Source organism: Typopeltis vanoorti, chromosome 23 (assembly GCF_054136105.1).
Source record: "Typopeltis vanoorti isolate ZY-2024b chromosome 23, IOZ_Tvanoo_1.0, whole genome shotgun sequence".
In the NCBI taxonomy this organism is placed as follows: Eukaryota; Metazoa; Arthropoda; class Arachnida; order Uropygi; family Thelyphonidae; genus Typopeltis; species Typopeltis vanoorti.
The window spans coordinates 69,574,485-69,595,049 of record NC_143571.1 but is presented as its reverse complement, the minus strand read 5'-3'; the positions used below and the strand labels follow the sequence as shown (position 1 = coordinate 69,595,049).

The 20,565-nt window shown below is 37.3% G+C and overlaps 1 protein-coding gene across 1 annotated transcript in view; it reads right to left on the bottom strand.

Moving 5' to 3' along the window:
• Positions 1-20,565, bottom strand: part of LOC150093938 (histone-lysine N-methyltransferase 2A-like) — a 294,597-nt gene that overhangs the window by 126,142 nt on the left and 147,890 nt on the right. The window contains exon 11 of the mRNA XM_090412869.1: positions 4,354-4,608. Within this exon, the coding sequence (XP_090268995.1) occupies positions 4,354-4,608 (255 nt within the window). The remainder of the gene's footprint in view (positions 1-4,353; positions 4,609-20,565) is intronic.

The window sequence follows — 20,565 nt, the reverse complement described above, 5'->3', positions numbered from 1 at the left end:
GTAAGTCTTTGTGCCAGACCCAGTCAAAGGTTATGGAGATGTCAAGTGCACCGACTTGAGATCTGCCAAACTTCTCCATGGCAAGTCCAGACGGGTGACATGTGAGCAGATCTACTGTTGATTGGCAGCGAAGGAATCCATATTGGCAGTTGTTTATTAGGTGTGTGTGTGTGCCTTCAAGGTAGTGCAGGAGTTGGGAATTGATAATTTTTTATCAATTATTTTAGGCAGAAAATTAATAATTTTCTGCCTAAAATAATTGATAAAAAATTATCAATTACTTTAGGCAGAATTGAGGTGAGTGAAATAGGGCAGTAGTTGGACGGCAGTGACTTGGTGCCCTTCTTGAGAATGGGTGGAATATAGGCCAATTTCCGGGTTGTGGGATAGATATCAGTGAAGAAAGAGAGTATATACAGGTGACATAGGATAGGTGTCAGTTCTGGTGCACAAACTTTCAGGCAAAAGGGTATAGGGGATAGCGTATGTTGGGCATCTGGAATGACATTTACCATTGTCAGTTATGCATACACTGGAAGCAAAGTGTGAAGCCAGATTGGCTTTTTCTGTGGGTGAGCAATAGAACCACCTGGGTATGATAGGGGAGGGAATAGTATTGGGCAGAAGTTATGGCCAACTGATTTGACGAGAGACCAAAAGTCTCAGCTGCCGTTTGGAAAGCAGAAAATTAGGCTGCTAGTTTCCTGCTTTTTGCTCTGTTTTAGAAGTATTTTTTTTTTTTTTTTGCATCGATTTTGGACTCAGTATAAAGGAGGATGGAGTTGTTGATTTGACCTAGTTATGGTATGTTTGGTTTTTCATTTGTATAGCCTTGGTGCATCTTTTGGAGAACGAGGGTTTAGTTAGGGAATGGCAGTTCAGAGTAGCGTGGGGAATGCATTTTTCCATGCCAGTGAGGATTACTTTGGTAATAAGATCGGTGTATATGATTTGGTTGGAAGACCGGAAGCAATAGTCCAACCATGGGAATGAGGCATAGAAGTCACAGAGGCTGTCCCACCTGGCACTGTTATAATGCCATAATGTTAAACTACTCTTGTATGGGAGTTGCTGTGTCAGCATTGTTGCATGGGGAGAGGAGAAGGAAGAGATGAGTATTAGATTGTGGTCAGAATTACCTAGGGGCCCACTACCTTCACTGCATATTTGGAAGGGTCATTGGTGAGGAAGGGATCTAGGGTGTTTGGGGAGTGGTTCAGGTTATCTGGTATTCTGGTTGCCATCTGAACAAGTTGTGAAAGGCTGTTAGTGATGGCAAGAGATGCTGCTTCAGCATCTCTGCCTGCAAGATCTGTATAAATGGAGGAGGAAAGCCAGTTGGTGTTGTGGACATTAAAATCTCCTAGGAGGATGATTTTACTGTTGGGAAAGTGAGAGTGGAGAAAATTAGAGAGAGCAAATGAATTTGACTGAGTGGGGAAGGGATATTTTCAACCAAAGAAGGTCAAAGCTCTGACATACCTTGACAATTTCTGGCAAGGTACATGCAGATGCCACTCTTGGGTCAAAAGGAGTTAAAGAGTATGTAGTTTGGAAGGTTGAGATGAATAGTGCTGGAGTGGGAGAGATGAGATTTGAGTTTCTGCCAGAAAGAGTAGGTGGGATTTAGTAGACTCCAGTCCTGAAGATACTTTCAGGCACAAACTTTGTTTGCACACACACTTGGATAAAGGATTAAACTAAATTTATTATTAGGGATTTAGTAGATTGAAGGTGGTAGTGGAGACGTCAACCTATTAAGGTTGGAGTTTTGGCCATGGATGTTGGTGAAGGATAAGAACTCCTCAGTGCTTAGGAACTGGGGAGTTCCTAAGCAGTGCTTGCATACTGGTATCCATGGTGGCTACTAGTGGTGTCACTTGATTTTTGCACTAATTTAACTTGTTTGTAGTTGATTATCAAACTTCTGTCTCCATTTTGGTGTTTTTCTTCAAGTTCTCTCTTCGAAGATAGCATCCTTGTTCCCTCTGGGCAAACCTATAACAGTTCCACTGTAAAAATTTTCCTATTATTTAGGCTTTGCAGACTTCTCTGATTTCCTGGAGGATGAGAACTTACCCTTGTCTGATTTATATTTCTCATTAGATTTTGGGAAGTATGGATGACCAGTGTCCATTTCTTCCTCTGGAAAAATATGCAATATATCAATCAATGCATCAGAATCGCTAGGTAATTTCGTTATTTCCAATGGATACTGAAAAAAAAAAAATGGATACTGAAGTATCCATTTTTTTTTTGTGTGAGCGTCAGGTGGTTTATAAGATATAAGTGATAATCTCACCATAATTTTTTTCAAATGTGGGTGCTCATTGAATGGATGATCTCTCTGACAGTTTACACATTTAGCTTTCTTTGAAGAGCAAGATTTGTTATTATGCTCTTTACTACTACATTGGGCACAGGTGGGTGGCAAAGCCACAACAGGCAATTTGGGAAAGCCGTACTCTTGGCATTTGAAGGATATCATTGCTTTTAAAGATGTTGGATGCTTAGGAGTTGCAAAAAGAAGGATGGTGTTTCTGGTTGGAACCAGGTGACCCCCCCCTTCCCAGATCTTTCAGCTTTGATCATATCTCCTCATCAGGAATATATGAAGGAGATCCCATTCTTAGATCACCTCCTCTACAAGAATTGAGTATTTTATGGGGATGCAACTGCCATTGGTAATCCATCTGCTGATATAGCTGTGAAGAGTTTTTCAGAATGTTGTTGACATGTTGTTTCTACACGGACATCACTAGAACACAGTTTCTTAACTGTTTTTGGGAGAACTCCCTAGTTCTAAACCATTTTGAATCAAGAAGGATGACATTTTCCCTATTGGCTTTTCAACTGTTCCACGAACGGCTAGAAAACTGATACATTTATACTGGTATCACATGCCTTTTGTTTCTTATATTTGTTACTGAAAGGTGAATCAATAGTATCATTGCTTGGCTGGGACTTTGATAGGGCCCCTGAAACAATTGAGGATGAAGAATTCATGTTCAAGTGAATTTTTGTTAAGCGCCAGAGCTCTTCGCCTACCACAGAGCCACACATAGATGCCCACTCCTCAGCAAGCTACACTCGGAAGTGGAATGCCAGGGCTGCTCCAGATGCTATACGAACAAGTAAGCCTTTTGGTCTCCAGAACATAGAGAAGAAATCTTACTATAGCACACTTGACCCTTGCAGGCAAGCACACTAGCCGATTGATCCTGTGTAGGACATCCAGGAATGCTCATCTTGCAGAAGGAGGCCAAACTAGTGCAAGACTACCAGAATGTCCATGGGTCGCACTGCACAGCAAACATGCCAGCAAGGCATTGGCACTGTCTTGTATACAGTGTTCAAACCGGTTTTAACTTATGGATCTGAGAGCTGGGTTAGAAGTAAAACACTTAACCAAAGAGACCGCAGATATGAGAGTCCTAAGAAAGATTAAGGGCGTGAACAGATGGCATCAATAGCAATATCATATTATAAACAAAGATATTAGGAAAGAACTTGACATTGTTAGCACCCAGGAATGTGTTAGCAGAGCTAATTTCAGATAGTATGGTCACTTAAACAGAATGGGAGAGGAAAGATTAGCAAAACAAGTGTTCTCTGCCAGGTAATAATGCTATCTCGGTTAAGTTACAAGTTCATAAATTTTCAAATTTATGAAGATAGAAACATGAAGTACTCCAGTTCCACCCCAAGGCATGTGTTTCAAAATGCATTATCTATTTCATATAGTTTTAATGACTAAATCACATGTCAAAGTCAGCATGCTATGTTATACTGACCTGGTAAGTGAATAATCAAAAATAAGTCTTCCAATAAAAATATGCACAGAATGTTTGCAATCTTGTGGTCTACAGCAGTGCTTCCCAAACTTATGGATGTAAAGGCCCCCTTGGAAAAATTAAAATATTTCACGGCCCCCCCACTGGAAAAAAAAAATTCATAATACAGACATATTATTATAATATTTATTGTATTGATATTCAATACAAAACATACACAGCGAATATTGCAAAATCAAATGCAAATATTACATTTTTAGCATCTTACATACACATTTCACACGGCACACTTAGTCTTAAACAAATTTAAAATGTTTTTTATTATTTCACGCCCCCCCCAAGCAAAACTAACGGCTTCCAAGTGGGCTGTGGTCCACAGTTTGGGAAGCGCTGGTCTAAAGAACTGTGCTTGTTTTAAGTATTTTCTATAAAATGCATATCAAGAAGTATATGCATACAATATTTTAATATATAATTTTTCTCATTTTGATGTATACCATTATTCATTTACCAATTAAGAACTGCATTAAAATATTATATATATATATATATAACATACCACTTATACTATGTGATCTCACAAAAAATCCATCCTCACTAGTTATTTCAAACATAACATAAGGATTATCTTTTTTGGGCTGATCTCGGTTTTCAAGCCTCTGAAGCTGATGCTGCTGTTGTGCATGAATCATCATTAATGGTGACACATCAGCTCCTTCATCATCTTCTAGTCTTGAAACTGGTGATAAATGATGACTAACATCAGATGTATGAGGTGTTTCCAACATAACAGGTTGAGAAAGAAGGGTGGAACCTAGAGAATAAGGATTCAGAATTTTTTTTTTTGTTTCAAAATAAGTACTAAAATATTCAAATTAAAAAAAAAAAAAGTTTTACTATAAATTTTTAAACATGACATAGTATTATAAATATATAGGTTTCAGATATATTTTAAGCAAATTACAGATTTGCACATTAAAAGAACATTTAGACTAATACTTTTCTTTCCCACTTCCTTCATATTTCTACTTTTCCCTCCGATAGTTGAAATACTGTATCTGCTCTCCTGATCACACATGCCCTGACAAATAAGATAAAAATTTTAATCCAACCTCTGATTTAAATCATAAGTGAAACCTTGATTCTTCAACAAGTATGTCAAGGCAATCTAAAAAAAAAGTGTCAAAATGTCAGAAGTTACTGGGTGCCATTTCTACTCTTGCATGCTTGTACCTCTTTCACATCAGGATTTTACTTTTATAATATCACCCTTTGTTTCAAACATAACAGGTTCAAACGTAACGTATAGGTAAATATGACTTCTCCATTGCTTCTGCCTTGGTATTACCACTTCTGGGTCTGGTTCCCACTGTCGAGACCTCAATAAAGGTCGAAACTGGTCTGGGTAGTGGCCCTTCCCTTAATGCACAGCATTATACATGTCCACAAGGAGATGTGCTTTGCATTATGGGTGATACTGAGACAAGGAGTGATGAGAGCTTGGTTCACCTTTACTGCGAGTTGCCTCAGTCCTGAAGATACTTCAGGTGCAAACTTTGTTTGCTTACACTTGGATAAAGGATTAAACTAAATTTATTATAATATCACCCAAAGATAAAGCCAAATTTTCATTATCAATTTTCTCTAATTTCAGCATACGACCATGTTTCCCTTCTTGTTTCCTGTGGTTTTTACCAGAAAAACACTGAGAATCTTTAAAATCTTGGACCATATAAGCCTTGTGGTTCATTATGTACCTCCTCCTCCTAACGTTTGTGCTCAAAATGTGTATTCTAAAATTATTATTAACAGGTATCTTCACGGAATCAAAAGACCCATTGCAGGAGGCCCTCAGCATGGTTCACAATATACCTATCATACCATCCACAATCCGATTAGAATACGACCATGGGAGACAGAATCTAATCAGTATTCACACAGTACCTATCATACCTTTCCTTAAACTGATTCTATGATGAACTAACAACAACTGCAGCAACCCATTCCACTCATTCACCACCATAATAGCAAAAAACCTAGACCTCACATTCTTTCTAACTCAAGGTTTATTCAACTTCCAATGATGACCTCTTGTTCTATCCCCATCTGTCATATAATGAATAATTTCTTCCACTTCTGTTCAATAAAACCCTTTGATATGATAGAAACTTGAATGTTTCTATCATGTCACCAAAATTAATATCCATTCTATATCATCTTTAAAAATCTTTCTCATTCACATCTACTCTATTAGCATGGAAAGAAGCCTATATTCAACACATTCCAAAAAATTACTTCACATTTGTACAGATACTATCCAGAAGAAGTTAATCTTATTAGATAATCTTCTCTCTCTCTCTCTCTCTCTCACACACACACACACACACAGATTCACAGCAGTCTATGATATAGATGCTCTCTTTTTACTGTATAAATTTTTATATAGAATTTTAGTGGTGATGTTTTGCTTTACAGTAAAACCCCATGCAGATGCTAGCCAACATACAGTCATCCAGCTTCAACTTTATTACCAAACCAACTTCTCATACTCTTTCATTGCATCTACTTATGTCCTCTTGGGGAAATCTTGTGCTCAAAACTATGGAGGAATTTTAAGTCAGCGTGAAAGAAGAAAGAGGAGAGTGGGAACAGGCAGATATTTCCCAAGGAATAGCCTTGCAGAACATCTGCACAGAAAAATATATAAAGAGAGAACAAGCAAACCACTATAACAATCGAAAGGAGGGAAGACTGTAGGGTGAGAGTTTCCTGATCGTTCATTGCAAACCAACATTCTGGAAACATTAAAGTGACACCCCAGGTTTATGAAACACTTTCAAGGCATTGAAAGTTTATTTTTCACTTGGTTAGAGTATAATAAAATTAGTTTAATCCTTTATCCAAGTGTGAGCAAACAAAGTTTGCGCCTGAAGTATCTTCAGGACTAGGGTAAGGTGATACAACAACCAGGGCAACTCGTTGCAAAGGTGGAGAAAGCTACCAACACTCCTATCTCAGTATCTCCTATAATGCAAAACACATCTCCATGCGGATATGTCTAATGTTATGCATTAAGGGAAGGGCCACTACCCAGACTAGTTTCGACCTTTATTGAGGTCTCTTCAGTGGGAGCCAGGCCCTAGTGGAGATACCAGGCAGAAGCATTAGCAGATCATCTCTACCTATAGGAGTTGCCAAATGGTGTGCCACCCTTTTTTAATAAATTACTCTGGATTTGGCAACTCCTATAGGTAGAGATGATCTGCTAATGCTTCTGCCTGGTATCTCCACTAGGGCCTGGCTCCCACTGAAGAGACCTCAATAAAGGTCGAAACTAGTCTGGGTAGTGGCCCTTCCCTTAATGCATAACATTAGACATATCCGCATGGAGATGTGTTTTGCATTATAGGAGATACTGAGATAGGAGTGTTGGTAGCTTTCTCCACCTTTGCAACGAGTTGCCCTGGTTGTTGTATCACCTTACCCTAGTCCTGAAGATACTTCAGGCGCAAACTTTGTTTGCTCACACTTGGATAAAGGATTAAACTAATTTTATTATACTCTAACCAAGTGAAAAATAAACTTTCAACATCTTTCTCTAAATCCAGAGTAATTTATTAAAAAAGGGTGGCACACCATTTGGCAACTCCTATAGGTAGAGATGATCTGCTAATGCTTCTGCCTGGTATCTCCACTAGGGCCTGGCTCCCACTGAAGAGACCTCAATAAAGGTCGAAACTAGTCTGGGTAGTGGCCCTTCCCTTAATGCATAACATTAGACATATCCGCATGGAGATGTGTTTTGCATTATAGGAGATACTGAGATAGGAGTGTTGGTAGCTTTCTCCACCTTTGCAACGAGTTGCCCTGGTTGTTGTATCACCTTACCCTAGTCCTGAAGATACTTCAGGACTAGGGTAAGTCGCAAACTTTGTTTGCTCACACTTGGATAAAGGATTAAACTAATTTTATTATACTTTCAAGGCATATTCACAGAGTGAGAGTAACAAATTTAATTTACCACATATCTATAAAATACATTATTATTACTTCATAGAATTCATTTCAATCAGCTAACTGCAACATCTAATCATGCTAATCACCATGAAAAACAACTGAATGATCTCAAATGCTTCTCCCCCCCCCTCCCTCAGGCCTGTTTACAGGTATAACTCTGAGTTTTGTCTGCACCAACCATAAGTTGGTGCAGGCAGAACTCAGAAACAGACTAATGAGAGGACTCATCAGTCTATTACTCAAACTATGAAGACTACATTCCCTCTTGTTCTCATATGTGTGCAATACAAGCCAGTTATCATCTTGGTTGCCCACCTCTGGATCTTACCAAGCATCTTGTCATCTCCTCTGAACCTAGATGAACCAAATTTGAGCACAACAGTACAGATGTAGTGTTATAAAATAAAGTGGAAGATTCTTCCTTTTTGTACAAGTCAGTATTCTTTTCAATGGTGCAGTTATCCAATGGGATGTTTAAACTTCCACTGTAATGTGGTTGCTTAACTTTAACCTACTGCTCACTATAAATCCATTAGTTTTTACTACTTGCAGACAATTCCCATTAATGTAATAGTCTGACTGCAGTGTCCTTCAACGCAACTTTATATTTAGAAACCTTAAACTGACAATCATTAACATTTGTTCTTAGAATTAGTCTGCTTGAGTCAGCCACTAGGGATTCAGTGTCAGATATCTCCTATATCACTCATTCAAACATTCAGGTTTCAGCAAACTGGATATCACCCTCTACTCTGTCGCCAACATCATTTTCTGATACCCATCAGTTAGCTACTATTCATGTCAGAAGAGTATATGGCATATCCATCTCTTTGTACGATCTTGCATGTGGAATCCTGTAAAAAGCATTGGCAAAATCAAGAAATATTGTTGTATATCTATTCCACTTAACTGGTCTCACTATACTATAGATCATGCAGATTGCTAAAGGAATCCCAGTGCTGAATATTCACTTCAGGATGCAGAGGGATCCCAGTGCTGAATATTTACTTCAGGATGCAGTATCTAATCAGCCTCTCTAAGCTGATTAGATACTAGATGATTAGTAATTGCTTGAGTGATCTAAAGCACGACCTAACTTTTTTTTTTCTCTACAAAGGATCCCAGTGCTGAATATTCACTTCAGAATGCAGTATCTAATCAGCCTCTCTAAGCTGATTAGTAATTACCTGAGTGATTGATTTACAGTTCATTGGCACAAGGACAGCAAAGGTCATATGTGCCAAATTACAGCAATAAAGAAAGGTAATAATAAATACTAATAAAGTGATCATGTAGTAAATAATATGTACTGTACAAAAAGCAAATTTAAAAATTATAAAATAAGTAATTCAGTATCTACACAAAAATATAATTCATAATCAAATATGCTTAAATAAATAAATTATTTGTAAAAAGTTAAAGAAGTCATTCAATTCTTCTGTGTCTGGTAAGTTTAGATTAGAAAAAATTCCATTCCTCTCTTCTGTCAAGTGCTGGCATTCTACCAAAATATGACAAATGGTGAGAGGTGTGTTACATTTTTCATGCATATGTGGGTCTTCTGTCCTCAGTAAATAAGAATGTGTAAGATGACTGTGACCAATGTGGAGCCTAGCAAGAGCAACTTCTTCTCTTCAGTTTCCAAATCGACTAGACTGCCAATGCTTCTCGCTATGAAGATTGTTACTGGGTAATTAGCTTATAAATTGTCCAAAGTCTGTATATAAAACTGTCAAACAGTACATTGAAAAACAATGACCTAGACTAGTAGCAGCATCAGACATCTTCATTTTCTTACTTCCAAATGTGTCTGAGAATCCAGCATAACCGAATATCAAAATAAAGGGTCTTCAATTTTGTACAACAGTTGTAAAACGTCTAAAACCACTAGATGTGGATTTTATATACAGGAGATGAGATGGCCTGTAAAGAACTCAAAGAGTCTATATAAATTACACACTTTTGGTAGCATTTTTTTTTTAAATGTACAAGCTTAATGACATACGACTCTGCTGAACAATTATTGCGATTAACCAACAGAATTCTCAGACCTTGAACAATCAGTAAAGATAGACAATAAATCAGAGTGGGATGCTCTATATGCATTAAACATTTGCAGGTAGACAGATGATGGTCTATGAGGTTTCTGTAGTTAACAAAGTGAGAGGGTTACAGGATGGAGTGCAAACCTATCATGGAGGAATTCTGTTATGTCTAGTGCAGGTAATGTTGTCAACATTCGTGCCATAATCTCTTTTAACACGCATACCAGAGGAATATGTGGCAGCCTGATGTGTATGATATTCAGCTTCCCAATGCAAAGAAAAGATACTAGTCCATGTAGATGCTCTGGAAGAGACCTTATTTTTAGGGCATAGTTAAGAGACAACTATTTTCATCTAAGCGAATGAGCAGGTTCATTTGCTTCAACATAAAGATTCTGAATGGACAATATGCAAAAAGCACCAGTGGCTATTGTTATACCCTGTGCACAATAAACGTGGAGCAAGGATCATCAATCAGCATCCCAATTGGTAGTGCAAAGGAGATTCAATGCTTTTTTTTGCATTTGTTCCCTAAGCTAATGGAAATGTGTGTAAAGAATGTACGTTTTCTGTCAAAGATGAGTCCCAAGAACTTGCCTCTGGTACTGGCTGGAATAATACTTTGTCATCATCATCAAATTCCTGCTACATCCCCTCAGGGGGTGTACAGGATATTATGATAATAGTACATGAAAAAGTTACACAATTACTAACTTCTGATCAACAATTTTATTCCAAATTAATCTGCTATCTGTCAAGAATCCAATATTATCAGATTTTATATTTCTGTCTTCTAAGGCACTTTTTACAGTATCCATCCACCTACATCTTGGTTTTCTCTTGCCAACCTGGCAAAGAACACTTGTTTGCTAATCTTTCCCCTCCCATTCTGTCTAAGTGACCATACTATCTCAGATTAGCTCATCTAAAATATTCCTGAATGCTAACAATGGCAAATTCTTTTCTAATATCTTTATTTTTAATACAATACTGCCATTGATGCCATCTATTCACTCCAATATCTTTCTCAGAACTCTCATATCTGTGGTCTCCAGTCTTTGATCAAGTGTTTTATTTCTAACCCAGCTCTCAGATCCATAAGTTAAAATTGTTTGAACACTTTCTTGTATACAGCTAGTTTAGTATTTTGACAAATTTCTCTGTTATTCCATATAAATTTATTCAGTTTCTACCATACCAGGTTTAATAATTCTGTTGTCTGTTTCCATATTTAATTTCCTATAGTCACTAAAAATTATGCTTAAATAGCTGAAATGTTTTATTTGTTCTATAAGTTCACCATTCAAGATACAGTTGATGCTTTCCACGTTTCTGCTTATTTTCAATGTCATTGTCTTTTTGTTGCTGATTTTCATACCAAATTTATTAAAATAATTTTTTAATTCAGTCAGGGAATCCTGCAGACTTGTACTGGATTTATTCAGAAATATAACATCATTAGCATAAAGTAAAGACCTAAGATTAACATTGCCAATTTCAGCATCAGATTTAATACCACTTTCCTTCACAACGTGATCCATATAGATAATGAATAACAGTGGAGACAATGCGCACCATTGTCGCACACCTGATGTAACATCAAACCTTATTCTTGTACCTTCTTCAATTACAACTGCTCACTTACAGCTTAAATTAGAGATTATGTATCACTTGATACAATGCCAATTTACATGATATAACTGTGACGTTCTGAAGACTTTTCCTCTTGATACCTTGTCATATTCCTTTTCCAGATCTTCTTCTCTTCAAGAATTAGGTATTTGCTTGTTCTGGCTTCACTGGTCATTCCATCTTGCAACTGGTCTTCCCCTCCTTTGATCTATATCTATCCACTTCTTTTGGTAGCCAATATCTTTTCATCCTAAGCAGATATTCTTTTCATTTCTCTCTATATTCCTTGATCTTTTCATTTATATTATAAATATCTAGTTCTTTTCTGATGTCTTCATTTGTTATATGGTCCAATTTAGTGCATCCTTTAAATGCTCTTAAATATCTCATCTCTGCAGCTTGTATTTTACTTTCATCTTTCTTTTAACATGTTTCTGAACTATATAGTAGAGTGGGAGTGGCCATTACTTTATAAAATTTTAGTTCAGTTTCTAGTATTGTTTTTTTTATTCAGTGTCCTTTTAATTGTTCCACAGATTTTCTGAAATTTCTTTATTTTTTCATCTATATCTTTAAGATATGTTATTATGCAGCCTAAATAATTAAATTCTGTCATCTGCTCTATTATTTTATTTTCTAAACCTATTTTTGATCTAACATGATCTCGACCTTAAAATGCCATGACTTTCATTTCCTTTTGTGAAAATTTTAAATTGTATTGTTGACTTATTTTGTTTAATTCTTATTTTTGAAGGACATCTTCATTGTTTTGTAATATTATCTGATCATCTGCTTACAGCATTGTATTAATAACAGTTCTTCTGGTTAACTGGATACCGTTTTTATTGTAGTTTTCAATTATTTTAATATTCTGATCAATATATATATATATATTGAATAGAGCTTAGATAAGCTGCATCCCTGCCTGAATCCAACTGTTCTTCAAAGCTTCCTTTCCACAATTTTTCATAGCTGTTTTTCAAGGATACATGAATAAATCTATTATTGTTTATTATGTCTATACACTTGCAGGGGACAAAGAAATGAATCACCAATTTAGGCTTATGGATACCAAACGAGTGATCATTATGGGTGACTTTAATTTTCCAAACATTGTGATTGGGTAGAAGAGAAATCTCATGATAAGAAAAAAAAAAGAGGAATTTACTGAATTGTTGTGAGACAACTTTCTCAAGCAACATGTGAAAGAAGGAACTCGAGGTCAAAGAGTGTTGGTGTCAGAAGTGGTGTCTGTCAAGAATATGGCCATTTTACCACCAATTGGTAACAGTGATCATGCTTTCTTGGGAAGTATCTAATTGTATTGATGCTCCAATTAAAACAGATTACATGCTAAACTGCAAAGCTGGAAATTATGATCAACTTAGGAGAATACTATGTTTGGTCACATGGTATCAGTTACTGAATGGGAAAAATGTCAGCAATGCACGGGAATCTTTGAAAAGTGCTTAAATGAGGCATTATTTGAATGTATTCCTAGCGTTTGAAGAATAAATAGGTATGGAGTGAAACTGATGCACAACCTTATTAAACAAGAGAGCCACAAGAAGAAGATGATGAGGGGGGAGAGAATAATGTGAGAGGAATTATGAAATATATAAAGCTCAGGCCAGAAAAATAACGAGTATTATGCAGAAAGCTAAATTGGAGTGAGAAAAGAAATTGGCTGTGCAAGCTACAGGTATTTCAAAAGAATTCTATTGTTATGCCGCAAACAAAAGAAAGAATGAATGTGAAAGAATAACTTTATTGAATGCAGATGGTACTCAAGTGTTGGAAGCTAATGCGATTGTTCAATTAATGAGTGCTCACTTTGCTAAGATATATCAACCAGGTGTATTAAACACATTGCACAGTGCTACTGCTACATTGGATGAAGAGTTAGAGGTTCATGAAAATGAAGATGAAGAGCTGTTGCATAAACTGGATATGAATTTGTCTATAGGGATACATGGAATATCAGCCCATTTAGGAAATGGGCTGATATTCCATGTATCCCTATAGACAAATTCTTATCCAAAGGAATGTTCAGCCGAATTGGCTAGGTTTTTCACATGTTTGTATAACTTGAGTCTAAGCTCAGGAATGATACCACAGGAATGGAAGGAATATATGATAGTTCCATTGCACAAGGGTGGTGCAAAAACTGATGTGTCTAACTACCAATCTATCAGTATCTCTGGTGTTGTAGTGAAGATTTTAGAGAAGTTGGTAAGAACTTACATACAGAAGAAATGGGTAAGCAAATAAGCTATACTCTGTAAGGAGCAGCATGAGTTTACTAAAGGAAAGTCATGTTTAAACAATTTGCTCATATTTTATAATAATGTTACAGCCAAGTTGGATAAAAGAAAAGGATACACTATGATAATGTTGGATTTTTCTAAAGCATTTGATAGGATATCACATGAAAGGCCTTTCCTTAACTTCTCGAGTCCACTATGGAGTTCTGATTTCTCTATTCTTACAGACAACCTCAACACATGCCTCTTTGGTTAAATTAATCAATGTTTTCTTCAGGGTTTACACAGATCTGCAAAGTTTGGTTCTTGTTTTTAAACTCTTTTATTATTTTTTTAAATGATGTTTGTGTATTTGAGTCTACAGTTCACCTCTGAAAGCTGCTCAGTTTTGATTCATTTTAAAACTTTTTGATATTTAATTTCAATATGAAATTCAATTTTATTCTGCTCAAAACTAAATAATAATCACTTTCTATTTCAAATCCTCTGTATACTCTTGTGTCCTGAACCAATTTGAAAAACACTGCTATCAACAATAACGTAGTCAATGAGACTTTCCTTATTTCTTGCATCTTCTCTTCATGTGAATTTGTGCACATTTTCATGTTGGAATATGGTGCTGGTAATAAATAATCCACATCCTGAACAGAAATCCACAGGTACCTACCATTACTTGTTAGCTTACCTGTTTTCTCCAAATTTCCCCCAAACATTTCTATATGCCTGATAATCATTTCCTACTCTGCTGTTTAGATCTACAAAGACCAATTGTTCCTTTTTCATTGTGTCAGATGCATTCTCTTATACCTTGAAAAATTCCTCTGTTTCTGCCTTTGCAAAACCTTCTGTGGGACTATAGGCACAAATAAGTCTTATTGTCCAGTTTCTCCATTCTGATATTTGCCCACATCACTCTACTTGATATTGCCTGCCATTCAAGAAGATTATCCTCATATTTAGTGCTGAATACCATTCCCCATTCTTAAATCATGATCTGAGTGAAGGATACATTTTTGAGAGAAGTGTATCAGATGTTTTTTCTGCTGAAAACATGAACCCACTACTAAGAGACATGATTAACTACTTGTTTAAGTTGTCTTTCAGTTACCCTCATACTGCAAAAGTGTCAGTAAATTGTGAAGTCATTGATACAAAGAGCATTCCTTACTGCAAAAGGAAGGTGTTCAGTGACTGTATTAACTCTGATAGCAAAGAATGTCACTTCACACAAAGCCGTGGGGAACACCCCCTGTTCTTGATGATATGACTGAGATAACGTGATTCTCACTCGGACTTGGATGACACAACTAAAGAAAGTTTTTAATAAAAACAGGAAGGTGTCCATTCAGACCAAGATTAACAAGGTCTTCTAATATGCCATATGCTTTTTAAATATCAGAGAAGGCCAAAACCAGATGTTCTTGTTTCAGGGAAACATCTTGTTGATCAGTGTCTACGAAATCCACATTGTGTGTTGGAAAGAAGTTTTTTTGTTTTTTAAATACCTCACAAGCATTGCATTTGCCATTTTTTCTAATATCTTACAATTTTCCAATATCTTAGGTGAGAGTGATAGGTTGATAAGTGTTTGCTTTTGTTGGATCCTTTCCAAGTTAGCAATGACAACTGACTCATGCCATGAATCTAGAAACCTATTCTCTGCAAGTATTCTGTTGTATGGTAAGAGAAACAGATCCATGGAAGATATTATATCATCTCAGAATAGATGTCATCAGGACCTACTGCACTGGCATAAGAAAATAGAACAGCTCTTATTAGGCTTTAGTGCATTCACAGAAAAATGTAGCTGCTGTTTCTCTTTCAATATAAACAGGAGCATAGGAAGCTTTTACTGAGATTCAAGTAAAATTATCACCCAAAGTGTCAATAATAGCTTTAGAATCAGCAACAACACATCCATTATGTTCTAAACAGCACGCTCTATATCTCCCTTTCATTTTTCGATTTTATTTCATAAAATTTTTGTGCTAGTTGTTCGATTAATTGCTGATGTAAATGCCTACAATATTGCATAATATTGTAGGCATGTGGAAAAATGTACCAATTCTATATTATGAAGGGAGAGGTCATGATTATCGAACATTTTCTCAATGACATGACCTTATCTATTTGGGTTGGCACTACTTCACAGAGTGGTGTGTTCATTAAAGTTACCCATGAGAAGTACAGGATGAGCAGTTGAAATATAAGATTATCAAGTTCGATCTCATTTAAATTACAACCTGGTGGTAAGTAAAGGGAACATAGTGTGAGAAAAAATTCCACAGATAAGCAAACTGCTACTGCTTCCAGAGCAATATTAAGCCAGACTTGTTGGACTTGTTAGATATAGCCACTAGAGGGTTATATGGTATGAAGTCTGAGGATAGCCCCTGACCAGATAAGTGATATTTTGAGTAAAAATTGATGAATTTGTATAGTATTTACATAGTATTTTAACGTGTCTGGATGATTTTTGTGTGTTTTTTTGAGTATTTTAATAGTAAATTGATAGATACGATTATCTGTGCGCATGGCTCCCATAAAGAGGAATACAAAGATGGCGTCCAGGTCGCCATATTTGTCTGAAAATCTTAACTTAAAAGACTTGATTCAGTGTACCGTTTGCGAAATGTATGCACTGAGGAGCCTGGTTGGAGTCTGGTTAAACAACGATAGTGGAGTAAATGTGTGCAAAAAGTGTAAAGAATGTGAGGATTTAAAGGGTATTTCAGGTCGTGTGAGTGATATCGTTGTCGAAAGTGAGAATCTTGATAACAGCGATATTCAGGGTATGAATGATGATATTTGCGAGGTAGTACCTGATAGCTGTGAGAGTGGCGCTGAAAGAGAGAATGAAGTTAAGCATACAGAACGATTGAATGAATCATTGGAGAATAAAAATGTTGACACTGACACAATGAGTGAAATAGCTCTATTACACGGAGTGATACATAGAGTAAATCAGAAGCTGGAGCGTTGGCAAAAATCTTTAACAAGCATACCGACTAATAATCGGTACGCTTGTTAAAGAATCATACCCTTATTTTTTCTATATGATAGAAAAAATAAGGGTATGATAGTGAGTGTGAACAAAATGAAAGAGTGTGTTTTATGGAGATTCCTTAGTAAGAGGTGTGTTAGTTGAGAGTTTAACAAAATCGTACCAACCCGGTGCGAACGTAAAGAATGTAAGTGAGTCAATTAGAATGCAAAAACAGTGGGTGAAGAAATTGATAGTGGTAGCAGGTACAAATGATTTGAAAGGAAACAAAATGGCTATGAGTGAGGATGTGAAGGAATTGCTTGAGGTAACAAAATAAAACAGTGAGAGAGTTAGGATGGTGAGGCTCTTGCCGCGGTATGACAGTGAAGAGTATAGAAGGAGGGCCATAATTGCTAATGACTTTATGCGTGAATTATGTTTGATGAGTGGTGTGGAATTTGTGGATGTGTGGAATGAGTTTGATGGGCGAAAGGATTTATATAAAATGGATGGTTTACATTTGAATGGATTTGGTGTGCGGAGACTTGAAAAGGTGTTGTCGAATGTAGTGGAAGTGAATGTACAGAACCAGGGAAACTAGAGTTATTAAGGTGGGGGGGGGGGAGTAGATATGCAGATTTTAGGGAGACAGTTGAGCGTGTGAATGTGTGTAATATGCCCAAGTGAGTAGGAAAGACCACGATTCAGAATGGGATAGTTAGTATAAGGCATCAACATAGGGATGGGACAAATCGGCTTCTGCAATTCATGTATACAAATGCCAGTAAGTATTAGGAACAAGAAAGAAGAATTTTTGGCCATGGTTGGCACTTCCAAACCACAGGTTATTGGCTGACAGAAGATGACACAGCTAGTGGGATTGAATGTGAGGGGTATGGTGTGTTCAGGAGAGAGAGGGAGAATAAAATGGGGGGAAGGTGTATTATTGATGATAGCGGATGAGCTACAGCCAAGGAGAATAGAAGTGGAACTGCAGGATAGAGAAAAAAGCACATTCGAGGCTATTTGGTGTGAGATTGAATCTAGCAGAACAAAATATACAGTTGGGTGCTGCTATAGACCAGGTGATGGAATAGATGGTGGAGATAGTATGCATAAGCAAATAGAAGAAATGAGTGGAAGGAGGGTAATTATTATGGGAGATTTCAACTATGGTAACACTGATTGGAAAGAGGAGAGGACACATGGGAGGAAGGAATTGGATTTTATGCGGTTATTAAGGGATAACTATCTGCGACAGCATGTAATGGAAAATACTAGGGATCAGAGAGTGCTTAACCTAGTAATTGCATCTGAAAATTTGGCTGTAACGAATATGACCACGTTGCCACCAATTGGTGAGAGTAATCATAGGGTCTTGACTTGGGAGGTGGCTAAAGGTGTGGAATTTACAATTAAGACAGGATACATATGGAATTATCGGGCAAGTAAGTATGACAAGCTTAGGAGATCGATTGGTACAGTGCCATGGCATGTACAACTGCAAGGGCTAGAAGTTGATAGTGTATGGGAGGCGCTTAAGAAGTGTTTGCATGAAGCAATGGCTGACTGTATACCTAGAGTCCGAATAATAAATCAAGTAGGAGTTAAATGGATGAATAACACCATTAAGCTTGAGCTGCAAAAAAAAAAAACAACTATTGAGGGAATTTAAGGAGAAAGGTGACCGGCAAGCACATGAACAGTATAAAGCCCAGGCCAGAAGGGTAACGAGTGTAGTAAGAAAAGCAAAAAAGGATTACGAAAGAACATTGGCCATGCAGGCTAAAGACAATCCTAAACCGTTTTTTGTGATAGGTTGCAAGTAAAAGAAAAAATGTATATGGCAGAATGATTTTAAAGAATGCCGATGGCAGGGAGGTAACCGAATCAGTTATTATAGTTGAATTACTGAGCGAGCACTTTGCAAGAGTATATCACCCAGGTGGTGACATTGCAGAAATTAATGAACCAAAAGTTTATATGGGAATTGTGGTGAATGAGGTGGAGGTGAGTAGTCTATTGCAAAACCTCAATGTCAATACATCTGTGGAATTGGATGGTATACCAGCTCGTGTCGTATGTGAAGCAGCTAAAGATTTGTCAGTACCCTTGACCATTTTGTTTAATCCTTGAGTCTCGGGTCTGGGTTAGTCCCGAGGGGATGGAAAGAGGAGAAAATAGTTCCACTGCATAAATGAGTTTCCAAGACTGTTGTTGTAAATTATTGACCGATTAGCATATCAGGAATCGTTGTCAAGGTGTTGGAGAAAATAGTCAAGAGAAGAATACAGGATTGGATAGATGAAAATGGGATACTGTATGGGGGACAACATGGTTTTGTGAAGGGTAGATCATACCTGAGTAATTTGCTCACGTTTTATAACACAGTGACGACTGAACTTGATAAGGGTAATGGGTTTTCATTGTTTCTACTGGACCTTGCCAAGGCCTTTGACAGGATACGACATGGAACTCTAATCAGTAAACTGGAGCAGATGGGGATGGATATAGGGTTGGTGAGATGGATAGGAGGGTAGTTGATAGAGAGATACCAGCGAGTGGTTTATTCAGGAGTGGAGTCCAAAAGACGGCTTGTGACCTTGTGGCTAGTGCTGTGCCGCAGGGTTCTGTTCTTGGACCACTACTTTTCAATTTGTTCATTAACGATATAGGAAAGAATCTGAGAGGAAGTGTTCACTTGTTTGCTGATGATGCAAAGTTGGGTAGAGCAATTGTAAGTGCACAGGATGTCAAAATTTTGCAGTATGATTTGGATAGTTTGGAGGACTGGGCTAAGGAAAATGGATGTCAATTTAATGTAGCAAAGTGTAAGGTTATGCATTTTGGGATGAAAAGATTAGCAGCAGTATATCACATTGGTGAAACCGTACTCCAGGGGATTGATGAGGCCAGGGATTTGGGAGTGTTGGTGGCTAGGGAGTTGAAGTTTAGGGGGCACATTGCAAAAGTGGCTAAATCAGCTCATCGAATCACTTGGTTACTGAAAAATACGTTAACAAGCAGAGACAAACAAGTTATTGTTCCTCTATATCGAGTCCTGATAAAACCCCATCTGGACTACTGTGCCCAGATATGGGCACTAGGGTTTTTTCTTGATGGGGAGGAGGTGGAGAGGATCCAGAGACGAGTGACCAAGATGGTGGCAGGTCTGTGGAATGAACCTCATGAGAACAGATTGAAGATTTGTGGGTTGCAAAAATTGGTTGATAGGAGGAAAATGGGTGATATGATTGAGACATTCAAATTACTGAAGGGTTTCTATAAGATTAATCCAGAAGATATTTTTGACAATAGGACTGGTGGTGGGAAGACTAGGGGCTATACATGGAAGCTGGGCAAGAATGTGGTTAGCAAGGGGTGTTAGAGCTAGGTTTTTTACTCGGAGAGTGGTGAATGAGTGGAATAAGCTGCCAGAGTCTGTTGTGGGTGCTATGACTGTGAATGAGTTCAAGGTGAGGTATGATAGATACTGTGTGAATGTCGAATAATTGTGTTTGACATGATGTTAGGGCCTCCCTCGATGAGTCTGTCGACTCCTTGGAGTTGCCTGAAATAATAATAAAAAAAAAAAAAAAAAAGGAGTATGATTGCTGACTGGAATAGCAACTCCACCATAAGTAGGACCATCTCCAGTTTTTTCCTTATGAACAACAGCAAAATGCCTTAAAGTTAGATCCTCACTCGGTTTTAAATATGTCTCCTGCAGTAGAATCTTTGCGTTGATGCTTAAGTGCTGAGGACATCATTTTGGAGGATTAATGGAATATATACAGCACTTGGAAAGGATTAAAACTTATTTTTAA